The following is a 21,850-nucleotide window of genomic DNA, read 5'->3' as shown; positions in this document are numbered from 1 at the left end:
CATTAACTCAGTCACTTCCTATAACTGAAATATTTATTATAGGTTTTAGGGCTCTTATGAAGAAATTAAATATAAGTAGGCAATCATACTACATCAATGTGATACATAAAATGCAACTTAAGATTATATATTTGAAGGGTTTTGGCCAAGTGCCGTGAATAAGCCAGGCACACCACAAATTCCTTTCTTCACTATTCACTAGCCTGTTCTCTTCTGTTATCAACTCCTGATGTGGGCACTTTGCCACAGGCTCAGGGACAAATCCAGATATTTTTCGCTCAGTATTTTCTAGTGTAGGCTAGGTTCTCAATGAGCTCTTCCCCAACTCCTTCATCTTTTCTGCACTTCCACACTCCATTACTCAAAGAAGATCTGTTTTTCTGTGATCTAAGAGGTTTTTGTTCAAGACTCTATTATAACGTTTACCCATAATGTATTATAATCTCACTGCTTACAGATTCTTTCCCCTTACTGATTTGTGAATTTCTTTAGGGGGACTAAGATATATCTCTGCATTCACAGTGGATATGGCACAGTGCCTGATAAAAGTGTTCAACAAATTTTTGTGGAATAAATGAATGATCTTCTCTTTAGGTTCCCACTTTTCTAGAGAAGAGGTCTTTTCTGCTCCCTGATTTTGAGTGAATGGACTCTTTTCCTTTCACTAACTTCTGCTTCAAGGCTCTCCTTGGGTCTTTTTCTAGAAATCTAGTTTGTTCCATATCCCCACGGGAGAAAAAATTCTGCATTACAAAGAGAAGGCATCTAAAACCAGTTGGCAACCACTTCATTAAAACTTTTTTAATGATATTAACAAAAATTATAACAGTACTATTTTGAATATTTACCATACATCATCCATTGTTCTAGGTACTTTACATACTTCGTCTCTTTTAGTCATCTGAACAACTTGATTGTTATTCCTGTTTTACAGTTAAGAAAACTAAGGCTTCAAGAGACTAAATAATGTCCCCAAATTCACACAGCTAAAATTCACAGTGGCAGTGCTCAAATTTCAACTTCCAATTTCTTTGACTCTGAAGTATATGCTCTTTCCACAAAACCATTCTGATTCTATCTTTGTGTGTATTCCTCCATCTGTAAAATTAGAGATTCAGAATAAAGGACTTCTAATGTAACATCAAGCCTTTAGAGTCTATAGTATTTTTTCCTCAAGCCAGCAGTAATAATAATAAGTTGACAATATTTCCAAAAAAATGCAAATAATACCACCCGATAAATTCGTCTCCCTACCAACCTCCATCATTCTTTGTATTTGAGTATTCCTTGCCTACATGTGGAGTGAAAGAGACTGGGAAAGAAGAGTAACAATACCACCCAGGGCAATATTCAAACAGAAAAATCAGCCCTCTTAACTAATTAAAATCTCAAGTCCTTTAAGAGATGGAGAGAGATAAAGTCTTAAGGGTAGGTATTACAGTGACTGTTCAAGTAGGACTAACTCTTCCTCTTCCTTGTGGTTTTCTTCCTTCGCATTCCTCTTACAGCTATGATAAGGTTTGTAATACTTCACTTTTTTCTCCAGGCAAAGCATGAAGAAAAGCAAAATTAAATCTTGTATTGCTCTTCACACAAAAAAGGTAGACTGGAGAATATAATGCAGCTTAATTTTCAAATGGAGTTAAACTAAGAATTATCAGGAAACTTTAAGGAAGGGTCTAACACAAGTTACATATTGTTTTCACCTATGGAGTTTTCCAAGTCATTTTTCTGTTCTCATTCTTTGCCAAGACTGTTCATCTCTGTTAGTTCATTTAATTTTTCCAGCGAAGGGTGCAGCTTTGTCATGAGGGAATAACAGGGTTTCGAATCTCACATTAGGAATTTCGGCACTATTCTACAGGCATTGGTAAAGGGTCCAAAAACTTAATGACTCGAAAAACTATATAATCAAAGTTCTGTTTAAGGAAGATTTTTGGTGGAAGGATAGAAGATGGATCAAGTGGTGAAGAATATTAGAAATGGGAAGGCCAGTTAAGAGGATAATTCAATAGCCCAGGTAAGGAGTAATGAAACAGTGCAAGCAAAGTGATAAAGGAGAAGAAGGAAAAGAGACTCAGAGAGAGACTGGACAACTGGACAAGAGATAGAATAAGGTAATGGAATGCACATATAACACCAAGTTTTCTAGGTAAATTAATTTTGTAAGCAACCACTAAACTAGAGGATAGCATCATTGTGCCAGGAAAAAAGGGCAGAACCATAGTAACAGATGAAAAAGCAGCTGGAAGCATGAGAAATTTGGTTTCAGGCATAGTTTCAGGGAATGAGAGGTTCAGTTTGGAATCATGTTGAAATCACAGTCAAGGTCATTTAAAATCACAGTCAGAGAAGCTGTGATCAGAATCCAAAGCTGTATTCCAATCAAGACTCAAAAATCTAGGATATCTGATCTCAGTTCTAGAGCACTCTAATAAAGTCAAGATGAATGCTCCGTGTGTCCAGAGTCACAGTCTACTCATTTTGTGCTACTAAAGCCTAAAGACTCCTGAATATCACCACACATTAAAGGTCTATAGCTACACAGTCTAATATGGTCGCCATATGTCTACATGATAGTTGCCTATGGCCCTTTATATTTTAATTAAAATTAAATAAAGTTTAAATTCAGTTCCTTAGTCATATTAGACACATGTAACTAGGGACTTCCATATGGACACTACAGATATAAAATATTCCCATCATCACAGAAATTTCTATTGGACAGCACTGATCTAGAGACTTAAATTTCAAAAGAAACTGTGGTTGTAAATTCCCAGGTCACTCTATGTTCAAAGTACACTTAGAGATTTATTACTGAGAAGCTCCAGCTTCTGTACACTAGGAAAATTACTTGTAGCCTTAACTCTTTAAAGTAGATATTACATAATACCATCAATTACTTTATTCTCCGTAGCCTTAACTCTTTAAAGTAGATATTACATAATACCATCAATTACTTTATTCTCCAAATTTCCAAATATGAGGCATATGATTTTGTTTTAATGAGAGTTAAGTGAATATATCGAATTGGCCTACATTTACTTTTATATGAACACCTCTCACAGTTAAAAATTAGTCTTACTTGACCATATTTCTATTTTAATATCAATCGCCTGAGGCAGCAGGATAAAAATGACCTCAACTCAATGTATCAAATGTTTCCTTAATTTCAAATGCATTGCTATTAACATCAGTGTGATAGATTTTCAAAAAGAACAATTTTCATCATTCTTTCTTAAAACCAGTATTCTCAAGGCAATATGCCCCATGGTTAAGAAATATGTGTCATACAGCCCAACCTGAGCAAATGCTTTTGGAGTTACAGCCCAGCCCATGGGAGCACCCACCATGCCACAGTGACCCTGACAGTGAGAATGATCTACACCAAGTGGCTGCAGCTCAGCCGCCATGAAGGCGCCTATGCACTGAGCACAGCACAGCCAAGAAGGCATCCAGCACACTCAGAAGGGATCCCTGCCTGCAGAGCACCACAGCCCATGGGACCCACCAAGTGGTGGCTCAGCCCCCGTGTGGGTGCCCCTTGCCCTTACTGCAATGTAGGCAAGAAGACGCCTTGCTCATGGAGCACAGCAGCTCACAGGACCCACTGAGTGGTGGCTCACCCCCAGCATAGGCACCCTTGTCGCCTAGCACAGCAGCTTAGCCAGTCCCCTGCCGAGAACAGAGGCCCCACCTTTGGCGCCTGACCTGCCCACCCAGTGTAGAGGCCCTGCCCATGTCAGCACAACCTGCAGAGTGGCTGTGGCCAGGCCACGCAAGCACAGAGTAGCAAGCACAGAGTAGCCCTACCGACAAAACTTCCAGCAGATGGGGCAGGATCAGAAAACACAGCTCCTGCTCCCATCCAGCAGTGACAGGTGGAATCTGCGACCTGATACTACCACAAATGCACCAGCAAAGGATCAATTCTTCAAACACCATGAAGAACTACAGTAACACTTCACAGCAGAAGGAAAATGACAAGTCTCAGGAAACAAATGCTGAAGTCACAGAAATTTACAATCTACATGACAGAGAACTCAAAATAGTTGTCATAAAGAAAGTGAATGAGTTACAAAAAAATTGAGACAGACAGTTCAGTGTGCTCAAGAATAAAATTAAAGAGATTGAAACTCTAAAAAAAACAAAAACAGAAATTCTGGATATGAAGAACACAAATTAATGAAATAAAAAATCATCTAGAAACCATAAAAAATAGAGTTGATGTTATAGAGGACACAGTTATCAGAGAATCAGGGAACAGATGAATCAGAGGACAGAAATGTAGAAATGCTACAGGTAGAGGAGAGAGAACTACGATTTTAAAAAGTTAAGAAGTTCTTCGAGAAATATCCAACTTAATTAGGAAGAGCAACATAAGGATTATAGGTACTTCAGAGGGAAAAGAAGGAGAAAGGAGCAGAGCTTGTTCAAAGAAACAATAGCTAAGGACCTCCCAAACCTGGGGAAGGCACTGGAATTACAAGTACAAGAAGCCAATAGAACTCCTAATTACAACAAAGCAAAAAGACCTTCTAAAAGGCATATAATATGAAAATTGACCAAAGTCAATCACAAGGAAAAAATATTAATACAGAAGAAAGCAACCTACAAAGGAACCTCTATCAGGCTTTCATTGGATTTCTCAGCAGAAACCTTACAGGCTAGGAGAGAATGGGATGATATATTCAAAATACTGAAAGACAAGGACCAGCCCCATGTCCGAGTGATTAAGTTCACGGGCTCTGTCTGCTTGGCTGGCTCAGGGTTTCGCCACTTCAGATCCTTGGCGCAAACATGGCACTGCTCGTCAGGCCATGCTGAGGTGGCATCCCACATAGCACAACCAGAAGGACCTATAGCTAGAATATACAACTATGGACTGGGGGGCTTTGGGGAGAAGAAGAAAAAAAAAAAGCTTAGCAACAGATGGTAGCTCAGGTGCCAATCTTTTTTTTGTAAAGATTTTATTTTTCCTTTTTCTCCCTGGTATATTTTTAGTTGTGGGTCCTTCTGGTTGTGGCATGTGGGATGCCACCTCAGCATGGCCTGATGAGCGTGACATGTCTATGCCCAAGATCCAAACCAGTGAAACCCTGGGCCGCCGAAGCAGAGCACGTAAACTTAATCACTCAGCCACAGGGCCAGCCCCTCAGGTGCCAATCTTTAAGGAAAAAAAATACTGAAAGACAAAAACTTTCAGCCAAGAATACTCTATCCAGCAAAACTATCTTTCAGATACAATGGAGAAATAAAAGCTTTCCCAGATAAACAAAAGCTGAGGGAGTTCATTGCCACCAGACCTCCTTTACAAGATATGATGAAAGAAGCCCTCCTACCTGAAACAAAAGACAAAGGTTTACAAAGCTTTGAGCAAGGAAATAAAGAGAACAACAAAATCAGAAAACTGCAGCTCTCTATCAGAACAGGTCAGCAAACATTTGATTATAACATAAAAGATAAAGGGAAGGAAAGCATCAAAAATAACTGTACACACTTCAATTTAGTTACAAAATCACAGCACAAAAAAGAATAATTTGTGACGACAGTAACTCAGAAGGGGAAGAGAAAAGGGATGGAACATGCTTAGGCTAATGGAGATAAGAGGTTATCAGAAAATGGACTCTCTCATCCATGAGATCTTTTATACAAACCTCATGGTAACCACTAAACAAAAAATCAGAACAGGGCCACAAATCATAAAGGAAGAGAAAACTATCACAGAAAACCACTAAACTGAAATGGCAGTCAGAAATACAAGGGAAATAGATAATAACTGGGAAACAAATGATGAAATGGCAGTATTAAGCCTCAATATCAATAATCACTCTAAATGTAAATGGATTGAATTCTCCAATAAAAGACAAAGAGTGGCTAGATGGATTAAAAAATAAGACCCAAAAATATGCTGCCTCCAGGAAGCACATCTCAGCTCTAAAGACAAACATAGGATCAGAGTGAAGGGATGGAAGATAATACTCCAAGCAAATGGGCAAGCAAATAAAGCAGGTGTTGCCATACTTACATCAGACAAAGCTGACTTCGAGATAAAAAAGACAAAGAGAGACAAAGAGGGGCAGTATATAATGATAAAAGGGACATTCCACCAAGAGAAAATAACACTTATGAACATATATGCACCTAACAAAGGCACAAAGTATATAAAGCAACTACTAAGAGACCCAAAGGGAGAAACTGACAGCAACACAGTAATAGTAGAGGACCTCAACACCCCACTTACATCAATGGATACATCATCAAGACACAAAGTCAACAAAGAAACACTGGCCTTACAGGAAATGCCAAACCAGATGGACTTAATAGATATAATATTCCATCCTAAAACATCAGAATACACATTGTTCTCAAGTGCACATGGAACATTCTCAAAGACAAACCATAAGTTGGGAAACAAGGCAAGCCTCAATAAATTTAAGACGACTGAAATCATATCAAGCCTCTTTTCCAACCACAATACTGAAACTAGAAACCGACTACAAGAAAAAAGCCGACAAAGTAACAAAAGGGGTAGAATAAAAAATATGCAACTGAACAACCACTAAATCAATGAAGAAATCAAAAAATATCTGGAGACAAATGAAAATAAAAATACAACACACCAGCTCTCACGGGAATGCAGCAACAGCAGTCCTAAGAGGGAAATTCATAGCAATACAGGCCCACTTGAATAAACAAGAAAAATCTCAAATAAGTAATCTTAAACTAAACAGAATGAGAAAAAGAAGAAAAACCGAAGCCCACAGTCAGCAGAAGGAGGGAAATAATAAAAATTAGAGCAGAAATAAGTGAAAGAGACTAAAAAACCAGTAGAAAGGATCAACAAAATAAAGAGCTGGTTATTTGAGAAGATAAAATTGACCAAGTCTTGGCCAGACTCCCTAAGAAAAAAGAGAGAAGGCTCAGATAAATAAAATTAGAAATGAAAGAAGAGAAATGACAATGGATACCATAGAAATACAAAGTATTATAAAAGAATACTATGAAAAATTTGATGCTAACAAATTGGATAACCTAGAAGAAATGGATAAATTCTTAGACTCACACAACCTCCCAAACTGAATCAAGAAGCAACAGGGAATTTGAATAGACCAATCAAAAGGAAAGGCATTCAAACAGTAATCAAAAACCTCCCAAAAAACTAAAATCCAAGACCAGATGGCTTCTCTGGAGAATTCTACCAAACATTTAAAGGAGATTTAATACCTGTCCTTCTCAAACTATTCCAAAAAATTTAAGAAGACTGAATGCTTCCTACCTCATTCTATTAGGCCAACATCACCCTGATATCAAAACTAGACAAGGACAACACAAAGAAGGAAAATTACAGATCAATAAAGCTGATGAACATAGATGCAAAACTTCTCAACAAAATACTGGCAAACCAAATACAACAATACATTAAAAGGATCATACACCACCATGATGTGGGATTTATAGTAGGGACACAGGGAGGGTTCAACATCTGCAAATCAATCAACGTGATACACCACATTGACAACATGAGGAATAAACACCACATGCTTATCTCAATAGACGCAGAGAAAGCATTTGAAGGATCAAACATCTATTTATGATAAAAATTCTCAATAAAATGTGTTTGGATGGAAAGTACCTCAAAATAATAAAGGCCAAATATGACAAACCCACAGCCAACATCATACTTAATGGTGAAAAACTGAAAGAGATCCCTCTGACAACAGGAACACAACATGGCTGCCCACTCTTGCCACTCCTATTCAACATAATACTGGAGGTTTTGGTCAGAACAATCAGGAAAAAAAAATTTAAATGTATCCAAATAGGCAATGAAGAAGTGAAACTGTTTGTGAATGACATGGTCCATATATAGAAAATCCTAGAGATTCCATCAGAAAACTATTAGAAATAATCAACAACTACAGCAAAGTTGCTGAGTACAAAATCAACTTAGAAAAATCAGTTGCATTTCTATACTCTAATAGCGAACTAACGGAAAGAGAACTCAGGAATACAACCCCATATACAATCGCAACAAAAACAATAAAATATCTAGGAACAAACTTAACTAAGGAGGTGAAAGACCTATACACTGAAAACTATGACATTATTGAAAGAAATCGAAAAAGAAATGGAAAGATATTCCATGCTTATGGGTTGAAAGCATAAAAGATGTTAAACTGTCCATATTACCTAAAGCAATCTACAGATTCCATGCAATCCCATTCAGAATCCCAATGACGTTCACGGAAATAGAACAAAGAATCCTAAAATTTATATGGAACGAGAAGACCCGAAAGCTGGAGGCATCACAATCCCTGACTTAAAAGTATACTACAGGGGCCACTCCAGTGGTGCAGCGGTTAAGTATGCACGTTCCACTTTGGCGGCCCGGGGTTTGCTCGTTCGGATCCTGGGTGTGGACATGGCACCGTGTGGCAAGCCATGCTGTGGTAGGCGTCCCACATATAAAGTAGAGGAAGATGGGCACGGATGTTAGCTCAGGGACAGTCTTCCTCAGAAAAAAGAGGAGGATTGGCAACAGTTAGCTCAGGGCTAATCTTCCTAAAAAAAAAAAAAAACAAGTATACTACAAAGCTATAGTAATCAAAACAGCATACTACTAGCCCAAAGCAGACACACAGATCAATGGAACAGAACTGAAAGCCCAGAAATAAAACTACACATCTATAGACAACTAGTCTTCCACAAAGAAGCCAAGAACATACAATGGAGAAAGGAAAGTCTCTCCAATAAATGATGTCAGGAAAACTGGACAGTCACAGGCAAAAGAATGAAAGTAGACCATTATCTTACACCTTCACAAAAATTAACTCAAAATGGATTAAAGACGTGAATGTAAGACCTGAAACCATAAAATTCCTACAAGAAAATATAGGCAGTATACTCTTAGACATGGGTCTCAGAGGATCTTTTCGAATACCATGTCTACTCAGGAAAGGGAAACAAAAGAAAAAATGAACAAAGGGACTACATCGGACTAAAAAGCTTCTGCAAGGCAAAGGAAACCATGAACAAAATGAAAAGGCAACCTACCAACTGGGAAAAAATATTTGCAAATCATATAGACAACAAAGGTTTAATTTCCAAAATATATAAAGAACTCTTACAACTCTTCAACAAAAAACCCAACAACCCAATCAAAAAATGGGCAGAGGATATGAACAGACATTTCTCCAAAGATATGCAGATGCACAACAGGCACATGAAAAGATGTTCAACATCACTAATTATTAGGAAAATGCAAATAAAAACTACAATGAGATATCACCTTACACCTGTCAGAATGGCCATAATTAACAAGACAAAAAAAATAACAAACGGAGAGGATGTGGAGAAAAGGGAACCCTCATACACTGCTGGTGGGAATGCAAACTGGTACAGCCACTATGGAAAACAGTGTGGAGATTTCTCAAAAACTTAAAAATAAAAATACCATACAATCCAGCTATCCCACTACTGGGTATTTATCCAAATAATACGAAATCAACAATACAAAGAGATTTATGCACCCTTATGTTCGTTGCAGCATTATTCACAATAGCTAAGACGTGGAAGCAACCCAAGTGCTCATCAACTGACGAGTGGATAAAGAAGATGTAGTATATATTTATATACAATGGAATACTACTCAGCCATAGTAAAGAGAGAAAATCATCCCATTTGCAACAACATGGATAGACCTTGAGGGTTTTATGTTAAATGAAATAAATCAGACAGAGAAAGACAAACACCATATGATTTCACTCATATGTGGAAGATAAACAAACACATGGATAAAGAGAACAGATTAGCAGTTACCAGAGGGGAAGCGGGTGGTGGGTGGGCAAAAGGCATAAAGGGGCACATATGTATGGTGACAGATGAAAATTACACTATTGGTGGTGAGCACAATGCAGTCTATACAGAAACTGATATATAATAATGTATACTTGAAATTATACAATGTTATAAACCAATATGACCTCAGTAAAATAATTGAAAAAAAAGAGAAATATTTGTCATATTTTCAGTTCCTAACATCATTTACTTCCCCATATCCTGCTTCCATTTAAAACAAACAAAAAAAAAGCAAAGGAAAAAAAACATCATGTTTAGGCTCTGGGAAAGCTTTGGACCAAAGCTCATTTTCCTGTACAATACTCTTCAAATGTCATCCATTCCTGTTTTATATATCATTTCACTCAGTTCTTCTTTTATAAAAAAAAGGTCTTCATCCACTTGAATGTATTAGAGAAGATTCAAATTAATAAGTGACAAAATAATCTGGAAAATTATAATTATCTAATCATATTTCATATATAAATGTTAACATAAATTTTAACAAATAAACAGCTATGATCCAATCCTGCCATCTACTGGTTCAAACGTGTAAGTACACAGCTCAAGCTAAACAAAGAACGACACACGCTCAGTAATAACATTAAACAGGAAATTTACACTAATTCCAACTTTATTAACATAGTTAGATAACTGACTACATAGAAGCTTGTAACTCACACAAGAGATCAATGTTTCCCAGCTTTTAAAAGACAAAGTATCGAATCCTTTGTTATCAGAGCAAATGCATATGTTTACACTCAGAGGATTTCAGCTCCTGCATTTTCCCAGCCTCCTTCAGTTATAGTTACTGATACTTTTCATTAGTAGGATAAGCACTGTTTAGTTCCAAATAAACACTCAACAGAATATAGAATATACTAGCAGTCTTAATCCTCTGGCAGGAACAGGGTTTGAAAGAGTCTTGCTCCTTTATATCTAACATCTGAGATAAGCACTGTGAAGGTGCTCCTCCTTTCATAACTCTGCTGACCCACCTTTGGATACTATGCATTGGACTGGTGACAGCCCCTATAATCGCCACTTCTACCAATTTAAAAGCTTTCCCAGTACCCTGTTCTAAACTGATCCTAGTTTCCTTAAACTGCCTCCCTGATACATGTTCTTAAGGGCCCAACATGCTTTGAACCCAACTTACGTATTTTATGGGAGAAGTTATATTAGCTTTTTTTTTTGAGGAAGATTGGCCCTCAGGTAACATCTGTTGCCAATCCTCCTCTTTTTGCTGAGGAAGATTGGCCCTGAGCTAATGTGCATGCCCATCTTCCCCTACTTTATATGTGAGATGCCTGCCACAGCATGGCTTGATAAGCAGCACATAGGTCTGCGCCCAGCCCAGGGTCTGAACCTCGAGCCGCCCAAGCAGAGCGTGCAAACTTGACCGCTATGCCACTGGGCCAGCCCCTATATTGGCTTCTTTTTTTTTTCTCTTTTTTTAGGAAGATTAGCCCTGAGCTAACTGCTGCCAATTTTCCTCTTTTTGCTGAGGAAGACTGGCCCTGAACTAACATCTGTGCCCATCTTCCTCTACTTTATATGTGGGACACCTACCACAGCATGGCTTGCCAAGCGGTGCCATGTCTGCACCCAAGATCCAAACCAGCAAACCCCGGGTCACCAAAGCAGAATGTGTGCACTTAACCGCTGCGCCACCGGGCCGGCCCCTGGCTTCTTATTAAGAATCAGTTTCTCTATTATGTCATATTACTACCCAAGCTGTCCTATATCTAAAATATTTCAACTGTTCCTTTCTGCTTTCAGAACTCTTTCAAACTTCACTCACAGAAATAAAGTGGATGTTTCAGGTTTCTTTAAAAGGCTCTGGGGATTTTACCTTGAAATGCCAAATTCTTGGTGAGGCCTTTTGCCATTATTGCGTTCCCACCTTGAAGAAGACTGTTCAACCGGCGGCAGACCTGAAGTTCCTGAGCTCCTCCTGAGCTGTGGAGTTGGCAGACTATTCCTACTGTTTAGTCCCTGTGGAACAATTTAAAATTTAACGGTTTAAATCGCCACCCTTTAATACGCTGCATATGTATCATTAAAGATGGTACATGAAAATATCAATATAAAGTATATTTTTAACATGTACAAGAGAAACAGAACATTTTATTCTGAAAGTCTGTCAATTTTACTCCAAATTTCACATTCTATATTGGTTTTCTATTTATCTTCCTCCTACTAAAAAACGATTTAGGAACTCCTTACACCTTAGCTAGATGTTTTTCTTTTGTACAATTTACTCCTAGTTTATGAGAAATAAACAACCGACATTTTAAACATAAACAAATAGTAGATATGAATGATTCATCCTGAAAAGAAACTTCAGAGGACAAGCTTCGGATCAGGACGATCAGCCCTGCATCCTAAACCTTTGATCCTTTCAGTACAGTGCCAATGTGCACAGAGCTCGATCTGCAGAAACTGCACGATTCTGACCTACCTTTTGAATTAATGATTAAATTAAATTCAGAGACCTTTAGCATTAATAATTTTACCCTAATTTTTGAAAATATTCTCAATTAATGCAAATGTTCAATTAGCCAGAAGATTCCATTTGCGACCACTGTGAATAGGTGTTTTACTGAGATTCACATAAAACGGTCTCTGCTTGTATGAACTTCCCCTGCCAGCAGACACTGACACCATCTCAGAGACATAAACATCTCCTATATTTTAGTTTTCACACGGACGTTGATTTTGTAAAGGTTCATTGTTAGTTAGACATGAAGAAAAAGTTGTTTATGTAACATAATGCTTTCTGGCTATAATTTAGGTCCAAATAATCTTTCTTAGTTCTTAACACATACATAAGACATTTACATTACACTATCTGTTCCAATTCCCTTTTCCTTACTAATTATTCTTTCATAAGTGCTGTTGCTCTTTTCTAAGGTACTATCAGGCTTTTTACATTCTTTTCCAAAAGCAGAGACAAATTAGATATGAAATTCAAATTAGAAGTTTAAAGAACACAAAGAAAAGAATTGAGGGTTACTTCCGTGTTCTTATATGACTTATCCCATCAGTAAATTCCAGTACCCAAAATAAGCCTGATTAACGAGAATGGTCAGGAAATGAGGTACAAATGCATTATTGTTTAAAATGTGTCTAAAATGTACCAGTACACTTTTCTACAGTAAACACAGTAACAAACTACTTATATCAATATGAGTTTTATGACTGAGATTTTTAAGAATTACTATTTTTAAAAATTACTATACTAAACATCACGTCAATGCAAAATACAAGGAAGAGCAGCACATCGAGTGAAAACTAACTCAAGAATGTTAGAATTGTTTTATTGATTAATTCATTACTATCCCTTTTGATGCTCATAAATAACCTTTCTCATAGGTAGAGTGCTAGAAAAAATGCTATATAACTAAGTACATTGTTAATTTGGTTTTGACTAATGCTTGTACTACTGTACACACTTTTTAAAAATAAAAGTATCACATAACCTATGATCCAGATTTAGGATTGATAATTTTCAAATCCTTTTGCCCTAATCAGTGTTCTCAATTTTTCAATATTTCTAAACTCTAACGCTGAGAACTAACAGAAGGAAAATAACAATCAAAATCTCTCCAAAACTATATTTAACTTTTTCTAGACTCTATATACACTATTGCAATGAACAAAATTAACTGATTTGAATTTCATCTTCTCTTGGTTTCTTTATCTGTAGAATAAAGTAGTTCAACTAGAATAAGCTCTAAAATTTTTCTATTTTTAAAGTTTTGTGATTTTAGCTATTGGTAAAGATATTGATAAATAGTCAAATAAAACAAGTAAAAGCACTCTGAACAAGCACAATGCATACCTATTTAGAACAGTATTTATTGTTTTCTAAAGGAGATCTTATTTTGAAGCACTGTTATTTAAAGAGAAATTAATCCCATATCTAATGATGAGAAAATCAGTGCCTAAAGGGCTATAGCAATCTCCAGTGGGTAAATAAAAAACAGAGTTCAAAAAAATGTAAAAATAAATTTATAATAATCTATGTGATTCATAAAATGAATATTATGATGATCATTTGTTCTTGGTTCAACAAGAACAATTCTTGCATTCTAAAGAATACAATAGATTAATGACATGAATTAATTACTAGTTTATTGTATGCCTGGAACTAAGTTTGCTTGTTGCTCTTGACTTCTTAACAACAACAACAATAATAAATAGTTGATACCAATGAAGTTATAACTGCTAATTTTAGCACTGTTATTTAGAATAAAAACTGAATACTCATTTAGAATTATTTGAGGTTTATAACTACCTCTAAAGTCCCAAGCAGCTCAACATATTGTAAAAGAAGCTGGTCCTTGAAAGAGAAATTGTATTTCATCTATGATTTAAAGGGGCAGTTTTAAGTTGAAAATATCATTAAATGTGATCAATAGGGCTGGCTAATTACTGTATTTTGACCTTGTGAAGTTTTCGATCTCCTTTCTCCGCTGGGTCCTCTATTTCAGAGCAGGGGTAAAATCCAGGGAAGGGTGTGAGAGGGTTAATCTTTGGCCTACAGGAACCTGAGAAAGCACCCATCAAGCTGCTGATACTCCGAAGGGAAGAAATGACTTGTGGGGGAAGGGCTGGATCAACCAGAAGATCCGACACCATCTTGCGAGCCTCATTTAGCACTGAAAGATCAACTCCACTGCCACCTCCAGAGTTCTAGAAAAGAAAAAGAGTGAAATTATATATTTGTTACACAGAAGAGTTGACATTTAATACAAAGTTACTCTACTCTAAATCAAGGTCTATCTAACAATATCTAAGTGATTAAATCCTATTAAAAATTAATTTTCATTTATTTGGACATGGCATAAATGATAGAACAAATGGTATAATTCTAATCTCAAATTTTTTTATGCTGAAGTATGTAGCAGATATTGTGAACTTTAATTTTCTTCTATATTTTTCATTAGCTTATCTCACATTTAACAATATTCATTACTCACTTACTGACTTTATAACTAGTGTGGAACTAAATTTGAATTTATTTCAAAATCTATAATATGAACATTTTATTAATTTATTGATGATGTCCTTTCCTTTATGTCAAAATTTCTTATAAACATATACAGCATTTCTTTCATTTACCTTACTCACTTAAGGGGCAGTCTAGCACAGTTACAAGGCTTTGTTGGAAAGACATGAGTTTGAAATCTACGCATTAACCTTAACTGTGTGACTTTCAGCAACTTATTTAACCTCTGAACTTTTTAGTTTCTTCACTATAAAACGGGGACAACAACATCTATCTGGTCAAAGGCTGATGTGAGCATTAAATCTGCTAATACATGTAAAGCACATAAAGCAATGTATAGTGCGTATATTTTAAGTGCAGTAAAGAAGACTATTATTGTCAATATGTGGAAAATGATGAAATAAAAATACAGAAAAAACATTATCACAGTTCAAAGGAGATAGTGATAACTTTGAACTGAATGGTTAACAAAAACCTCATGAAAGAGATAGCATCAGGCTGGACCCTAAAAAATGGGTAGGAAATATATTTTTTCAATTAAGAATAAATATTTCATTGATATATAGACATGATTTTTACTTTTTGAAAATACATATATATGATCAACTCAATTGCCCATAGAAATAAGTACAATGATAATCAGAACAGTGAATTAAATGTTACTTTTCTTTTACTGTACATTGAACTTACATTTGGGTGTGTTTTGAACTCATAATTATTCATAGTATTTAATGAGCTCACCAAGAAACTGTTTATTAAGTATCCTCAATGCATTTTAGAATTGGGAAATATGAAAGTTAGACTAAAGATTGGCTAAATAATGTTTTTGCTCTTTGTAAAATCCTTTTTTTTTTTACTTGTGAAGTATTATTTTGTATTGGTTTTTATTTTAAAACATTCCCTATTATTGGGGCATAGCCCAGCTATTTCTAGTCTTTTTTAAACAAAAACCTCTCTGTATATGTTACTATAGATAATTAAGCACATTCCAACAAATAGCTTCCCATAATTTGGGTTGCTGGACCAAAGTAAATGAACATGTTAAACTTTGAACATTACTATAAAACTGCTCTCGCATGTGTTGGTCAAATTTATACTTCCATGAATTGTACATAATCTGTTTTCCCACACCCAGATAAAAACTCTGCCGTCATTTGAGTTGGTGTTGCTCCATAGATAATGTGTCATTTCTCTCTGGCTGTTGTCAAGATATTTTCTTTGTCTTTAGTTTTTAACAGTTTATGAGAGTGACATCAGCATCATGGCAGAATGAGCTCTTCCCCTGGACTCTTCCTCTAAGATACAACTAAAAGGACATTCATATACCAACAGAGAACATTCACACAACAAAAAAGATATCTGAGAGACCCATGCGGCCATATCTCTGAGGGTGGAGGTGCTAGACCCCCGAGAGGAAGTGGAAGGAGGTAAGGGGAATCTTCTCTTCCTCCCAAATGGCAGAACCTTGGGACTGCACACATCTCTCAGAGGAAAGGGGGAAGGGGTGGCCCTCCACAGAAACACCATAGATCTCTGAGTTCCCTCACAGCCTGTGGGAAAGCCCCACACAGAGGTGACTGAGCTATCATGGGGGTGTCTCCATCGAGCTGGCACCTGAGGAGAGCAGACAGCCAGGGCTGAGCAAGAAAACCCCCAGGACTGCACAGGCAAAAGAAAGCACCCCTCCCCCTGCCCCGCGCTCTAGTTCAGTGGGTTGGCCAGAGCACCGCACAGATGGAAAAGCAGCCGGCAGCTGGAGTGAGAAGACTGTGGATTGCGGCAGGCTCAGAATACACAGCTTTTTACCCCCACCAAGTGGTGCTAGGTGGAAGCTGAGACCTGATACTATCACTATGCAGAGGCACAAATCCACACCACAAAGCACTATGAAAAAATATATTAAATCTCCAGCCCAGAAGGAAAATGAAAAGCACCCAGAAATCAATCCTGAAGGCACAGAAATTTATAATCTAAATGACAAAGAATTCAAAATAGGTATCATAAAAAAACTCAATGAGTTACAAGAAAATACAGTTAGACAGTTATATGAAACCAGGAAATGATTCAAAAAGAGACTGAAACTATAAAGAAGAACCAATCAGAAATGTTGGAGATTAAAAACACAATGGCTGAAATAAAGAAAAATCTGGACCCCCCCAAACAATAGAGCTGATACTATGGAGGAACAAATCAGCAGTCTTGAGGATAGAAATGCTCCAGATGCAGGAGAAGAGACAATTAAGACAAAAAGGAAATGAAGGAATTCTCTGAGACATATCTGAATCAATAAAGAAATGTAACATAAGAATTATAGGTATTCAAGAGGGAGAAGAGAAGGCGAAGGGAGCAGAAAGCTTGTTCAAAGAAATAATAGCTGAGAACTTCCCAAACCTGCAGAAGGAGCTGGAAATACAAGTGAAAGACACCAATAGATTTCCTAATTATATCAAAGTAAAAAGACCTTCTCCAAGGCATATACTAGTAAAGCTGAAAAAAGGCAATGACAAAGAAAAAATATTAAGAGTGGCAAGGCAGAAAATAACTTACAAAGGAACCCCTGTCAGGCTTTCAGTGGATCACTCAACAGAAACCTTACTGGCTAGGAGAGAGTGGAATGATATACTCAAAATACCAAAACACAAAAACTTTCAGCCAAGAATACTCTATTCAGTGAAAACATCCTTCAGATATGATGGAGAAGTAAGACCTTTCCCAGATAAACAAAAACTGAGGGAGTTCATCGCCACAAGATGCTCCAATAGAAATCTTCAAGAAGGCCCTTGTACCTGAAAAAAAATGAAACAAGTTACAAAGCCCTGAGCAAGAAGATAAATAGGTAGGCAAAATCAGAAAACTACATCTCTCTATCAGAACAGGTTAGCAAACACTTAATTATAACATTAAAGATAAAGGGCAGGAAAACACCAAAAATAAATATAATCTCGTCATTTTAAACACAAATTCACAAAGTGGAATAAGACATGACAGTAATAACTTAGAAGGGGCAAAGGAAAGGGATGGAATCAGCTTAGTCTAAGGAAATAAGAGGCTATCAGAAAATGGACTAGCTCATCTATGAGATTTTTTATACAAACGTAATGATAACCACTAAACAAATAACTACAAAAGAGGCACAAATGATAAATAAGGAGAAAAATAAGAAAACCATCATAGAAAACTACCTAACCAAACTGGTAGTCCAAACTACACAGGACAAGAAACAATGGAAATGCAGAAGAACCAGAAAACAAGCCATAAGATGTCAGCGTTAAGCCCACATATATCAATAATCACTCTAAATGTAAATGGATTGAATTCTTCAATCAAAAGACAGAGTTGCAGAATGAATTAAAAAACAAGACCCAACAATATGCTGCCTCCAGGAAGCACATCTCAGTTCAAAAGTGAACACAGGCTCAGAGTGAAGGGATGGAATATGATATTCCGAGCTAATAGCAAACAAAAGAAAGCAAGTGTTGCCAGACTTGTATCAGACAAAGCAGACTTCAAGATGAAACAGGGAAAGAGAGACAAAGAGAGGCAGTATATAATGATAAAAGGGACATTCTACCAAGAAAACATAACATTTATAAATATTTAGGCACCCCACACAGGAGCACCAAAGTACATAAAGCAACTACTAACAAACCTAAAAGGAGATATTAATAACAACACAATAATAGTAGGGGACCTCAACACCCCACTTACATCAATGGATAGATCATCCAAAGAGAAAGTCAACAAGGAAATAGGGGAATTAATCAAAAAACTAGACCAGATGGACTTTATAGATATATATAGAACACTGCATCCAAAAACAGCAAGACACATTCCTCTCAAGTGTGCATGGAACATTCTCAGGATAGACCATATGATGGGAAACAAGGCAAGTCTCAATAAATTGAAGAAGATTAAAATAATATCATGCATCTTTTCCAAGCATAATGCTATGAAACTAGAAATCAACTACAAGAAAAAAGCTGGGAAAGAGAAAAAGATGTGGCGATTAACCAACATGCTACTGAACAACCAGTGGATTATTGAAGAAATTAAAGTAAAAATCAAAAAATATCTGAAGACCAATGAAAATGAAAACACACCATACCAATTTATATGGGATGCAGTCCTAAGAGGGAAATTCATCGCAATAGAGACCCACTTTAAGAAATAAGAAAAATCTCAAATAAGCAATCTTAAACCACACCTAACAGAAACAGAAAAAGAACAAAGCCCAAAGTCAGCAGAAGGAGGAAAATGATAAATATTAGAGCAGAAATAAATGAAATTGAAACAAAAAAGACAGTAGGAAGAACCAATGAAATAAAGAGCTGGTTATTTGAAAAGACAAACAAAACTGACAAACCCTTAGCCAGCCAACAAATTGGACAATCTAGAAGAAATGAGTGAATTCTTAGACTCTTACAACCTCCCAAACTGAATCAAGAAGAAATAGAGTGAGTATCTGAATAGACCAATCACAAGGGAAGACATTGAAAGAGAAATCAAAAACCTCCCCAAAAATAAAAGTCCAGGACCAGATAGCTTCTCTGGAGAATTCTATCAAACATTCAAAGGAGATTTATTACTTATCCTTCTCAAACTATTCCAAAAAACTGAAGAAGGAGGAACACTTCCTAACACAATCTACCAAGCCAACATCACCCTGATACCAAAGCCAGACAAGGACAACAGAAAGAAGGAAAACTACAGGCCAATATTGCTAATGAACATAGATGCAAAAATCCTCAACAAAATATTGGCAAACTGAATATAGCAATACATTAAAAGGATCATACACCACGATCAAGTGGGATTTATAGCAGGGACGCAGGGATGGTTCAACACCCACAAATCAATCAATGTGAAATACCACATTAACAAAATGAGAAATAAAAACCTCATGATCATCTCAATAGATGCAAAGAAAGCAAGTGACAGGATCTGACATCTATTTATGATAAAAACTCTCAGTAAAATGCGTATAAAAGGAAAGTACCTCAACACAATAAAGGCCATATACGACAAACCCACAGCCAACATCATACTCAATGGGAAAAACTGAAAGCCACCCCTCTGAGAACAGGAACAAGGCAAGGGTGCCCACTCTCACCATTCCTATTCAACATAGTACTGGAGGTTTTGGTCAGAGCAATTACGCATGAAAAAGAAATAAAAGGAATCCAAACAGGCAATGAAGAACTGAAAATCTCGTTGTTTACAAACAAGATGGTTTTATATAGAGAAAACCCTAAAGAATCCACTGGAAAACTATTAGAAATAATCAACAACCACAGCAAAGTTGCTGCATACAAAATCAACTTACAAAAATCAGTTGCATTTCTACACTCTAATAACAAACTAACAGAAAGAGAACTCAAGAATACAATCCCATATACAATCGCAACAAAAAGAATAAAATATCTAGGAATAAACTTAACTAAGAAGGTGAAAGACCTATACAATGAAAATTTTAAGATATTACTGAAAGAAATCGATGATGACATAGGGAAATGGGAAGATATTCCATGCACATGGATTGGAAAAATAAACATAGTTAAAATGTCCATACTACCTAAAGCAATCTACAGATTCATTGCAATCCCAATCAGAATCCCAATGACAATATTCATGGAAACAGAACAAAGAATCCTAAAATTCATATGGGGCAACAAAAGACCCTGAATAGCTAAAGCAATCCTGGGAAAAAAGAACAAAGCTGGAGGCATCACAATCCCTGACTTCAAAATATACCACAAAGATATAGTAATCAAAACAGCATGCTACTGGTACTAAAACAGGCACACTGATCAATGGAACAAAACTGAAAGCCCAGAAATAAAACCACACATCTACAGACAGCTAATCTTTGACAAAGGAGCTAAGAACATACAATGGAGACAGGAAAGTCTCTTCAATAAATGGTGTTGGGAAAAGTAGACACCCGCATGTAAAAGAATGAAAGTAGACCATTATCTTTCACCCTACACAAAAATAAACTCAAAATGGATCAAAGACTTGAAGGTAAGATGTGAAACCACAAAACTTCTAGAAGAAAATATATGCAGTATACTCTTTGACATCAGTCTTTAAAGGATCTTTTCTCAGACAAGAGAAACAGAAAAAATAAACAAGTGGGACCTTCATCAGACTAAAGAGCTTCTGCAAGGCAAAGCAAACCAGGAACGAAAGGAAAAGACAACCCATCAACTGGGAGAAAATATTTGCAAATCATATATCCAACAAGGAGGGGTTAATCTCCATAATATATAAAGAACTCATTAACTTGCAAAAAAACCCACAAATAACCCAGTCAAAAAATGGCCAGAGGATATGAACAGACATTATTCCAAAGAAGATATGCAGTTGGTCAATAGGCACATGAAAAGATGTTCAACATCACTAATAATCAGGGAAATGCAAATCAAAACTACACTAAGATATCACCTTGCACCCATTAGAATGGCCATAATCAGTAAGACAAAAAATAACAAATGTTGGAGAGGTTGTGGAGAAAAGGGAACTCTCATACACTGCTGGCAGGAATGCAAACTGGTACTGCCACAATGGAAAACAGTATGGAAATTTCTCAAAAAATTAAAAATAGAAACACCATACAACCCAGCTGTCTTACTACTGGGTATTTATCCAAAGAACTTGAAATCAATAATTCAAAGAGAGTTATGCACCCCTATGTTCACTGCAGCATTGTTCACAATAGCCAAGATGTGGAAGCAACCCAAGCACCCACTGACTGAAGATTGGATAAAGAAGATGTGGTGTATACATACAATGCAATATTACTCAGCTATAAAAAAAGACAAAATTGTCCCATTTGTAACAACGTGGATGGACCTTCAGGGTATTATCATCGGTGATACATGCAGACATTTCACTCATATGTGGAAGATAAAACAAACACACAGACAAAGAGAATAGTTCAGTGTTTACCAGGGGAAGGAGGCTGTGGGGTGGGCACAGGGAAAGGGGAGCACT

The 21,850-nt window shown here is 36.6% G+C and overlaps 1 protein-coding gene across 3 annotated transcripts in view; it reads right to left on the bottom strand.

Annotated features, from left to right (window-relative positions):
• PDE3B (phosphodiesterase 3B) overlaps window positions 1–21,850 on the bottom strand; it is a 184,412-nt gene that overhangs the window by 53,477 nt on the left and 109,085 nt on the right. For all 3 annotated transcript variants that reach the window (XR_011541637.1, XM_008530690.2, XM_070626410.1), the window contains exons 3-4: window positions 14,293–14,541; window positions 11,696–11,838 (exon numbers count right to left, since the gene is read on the bottom strand). Coding sequence is in view for 2 of the 3 variants with exons in the window: in XM_008530690.2 (XP_008528912.2) it covers window positions 11,696–11,838; window positions 14,293–14,541 (392 nt within the window). In the remaining variant the exon portion in view is untranslated. The remainder of the gene's footprint in view (window positions 1–11,695; window positions 11,839–14,292; window positions 14,542–21,850) is intronic.

The sequence above is a fragment of the Equus przewalskii genome, chromosome 6, assembly GCF_037783145.1.
Source record: "Equus przewalskii isolate Varuska chromosome 6, EquPr2, whole genome shotgun sequence".
NCBI classification, from domain to species: domain Eukaryota; kingdom Metazoa; phylum Chordata; class Mammalia; order Perissodactyla; family Equidae; genus Equus; species Equus przewalskii.
The sequence above is the reverse complement of the archived record's forward strand: the minus strand, read 5'-3'. Positions and strand labels throughout refer to the sequence as shown.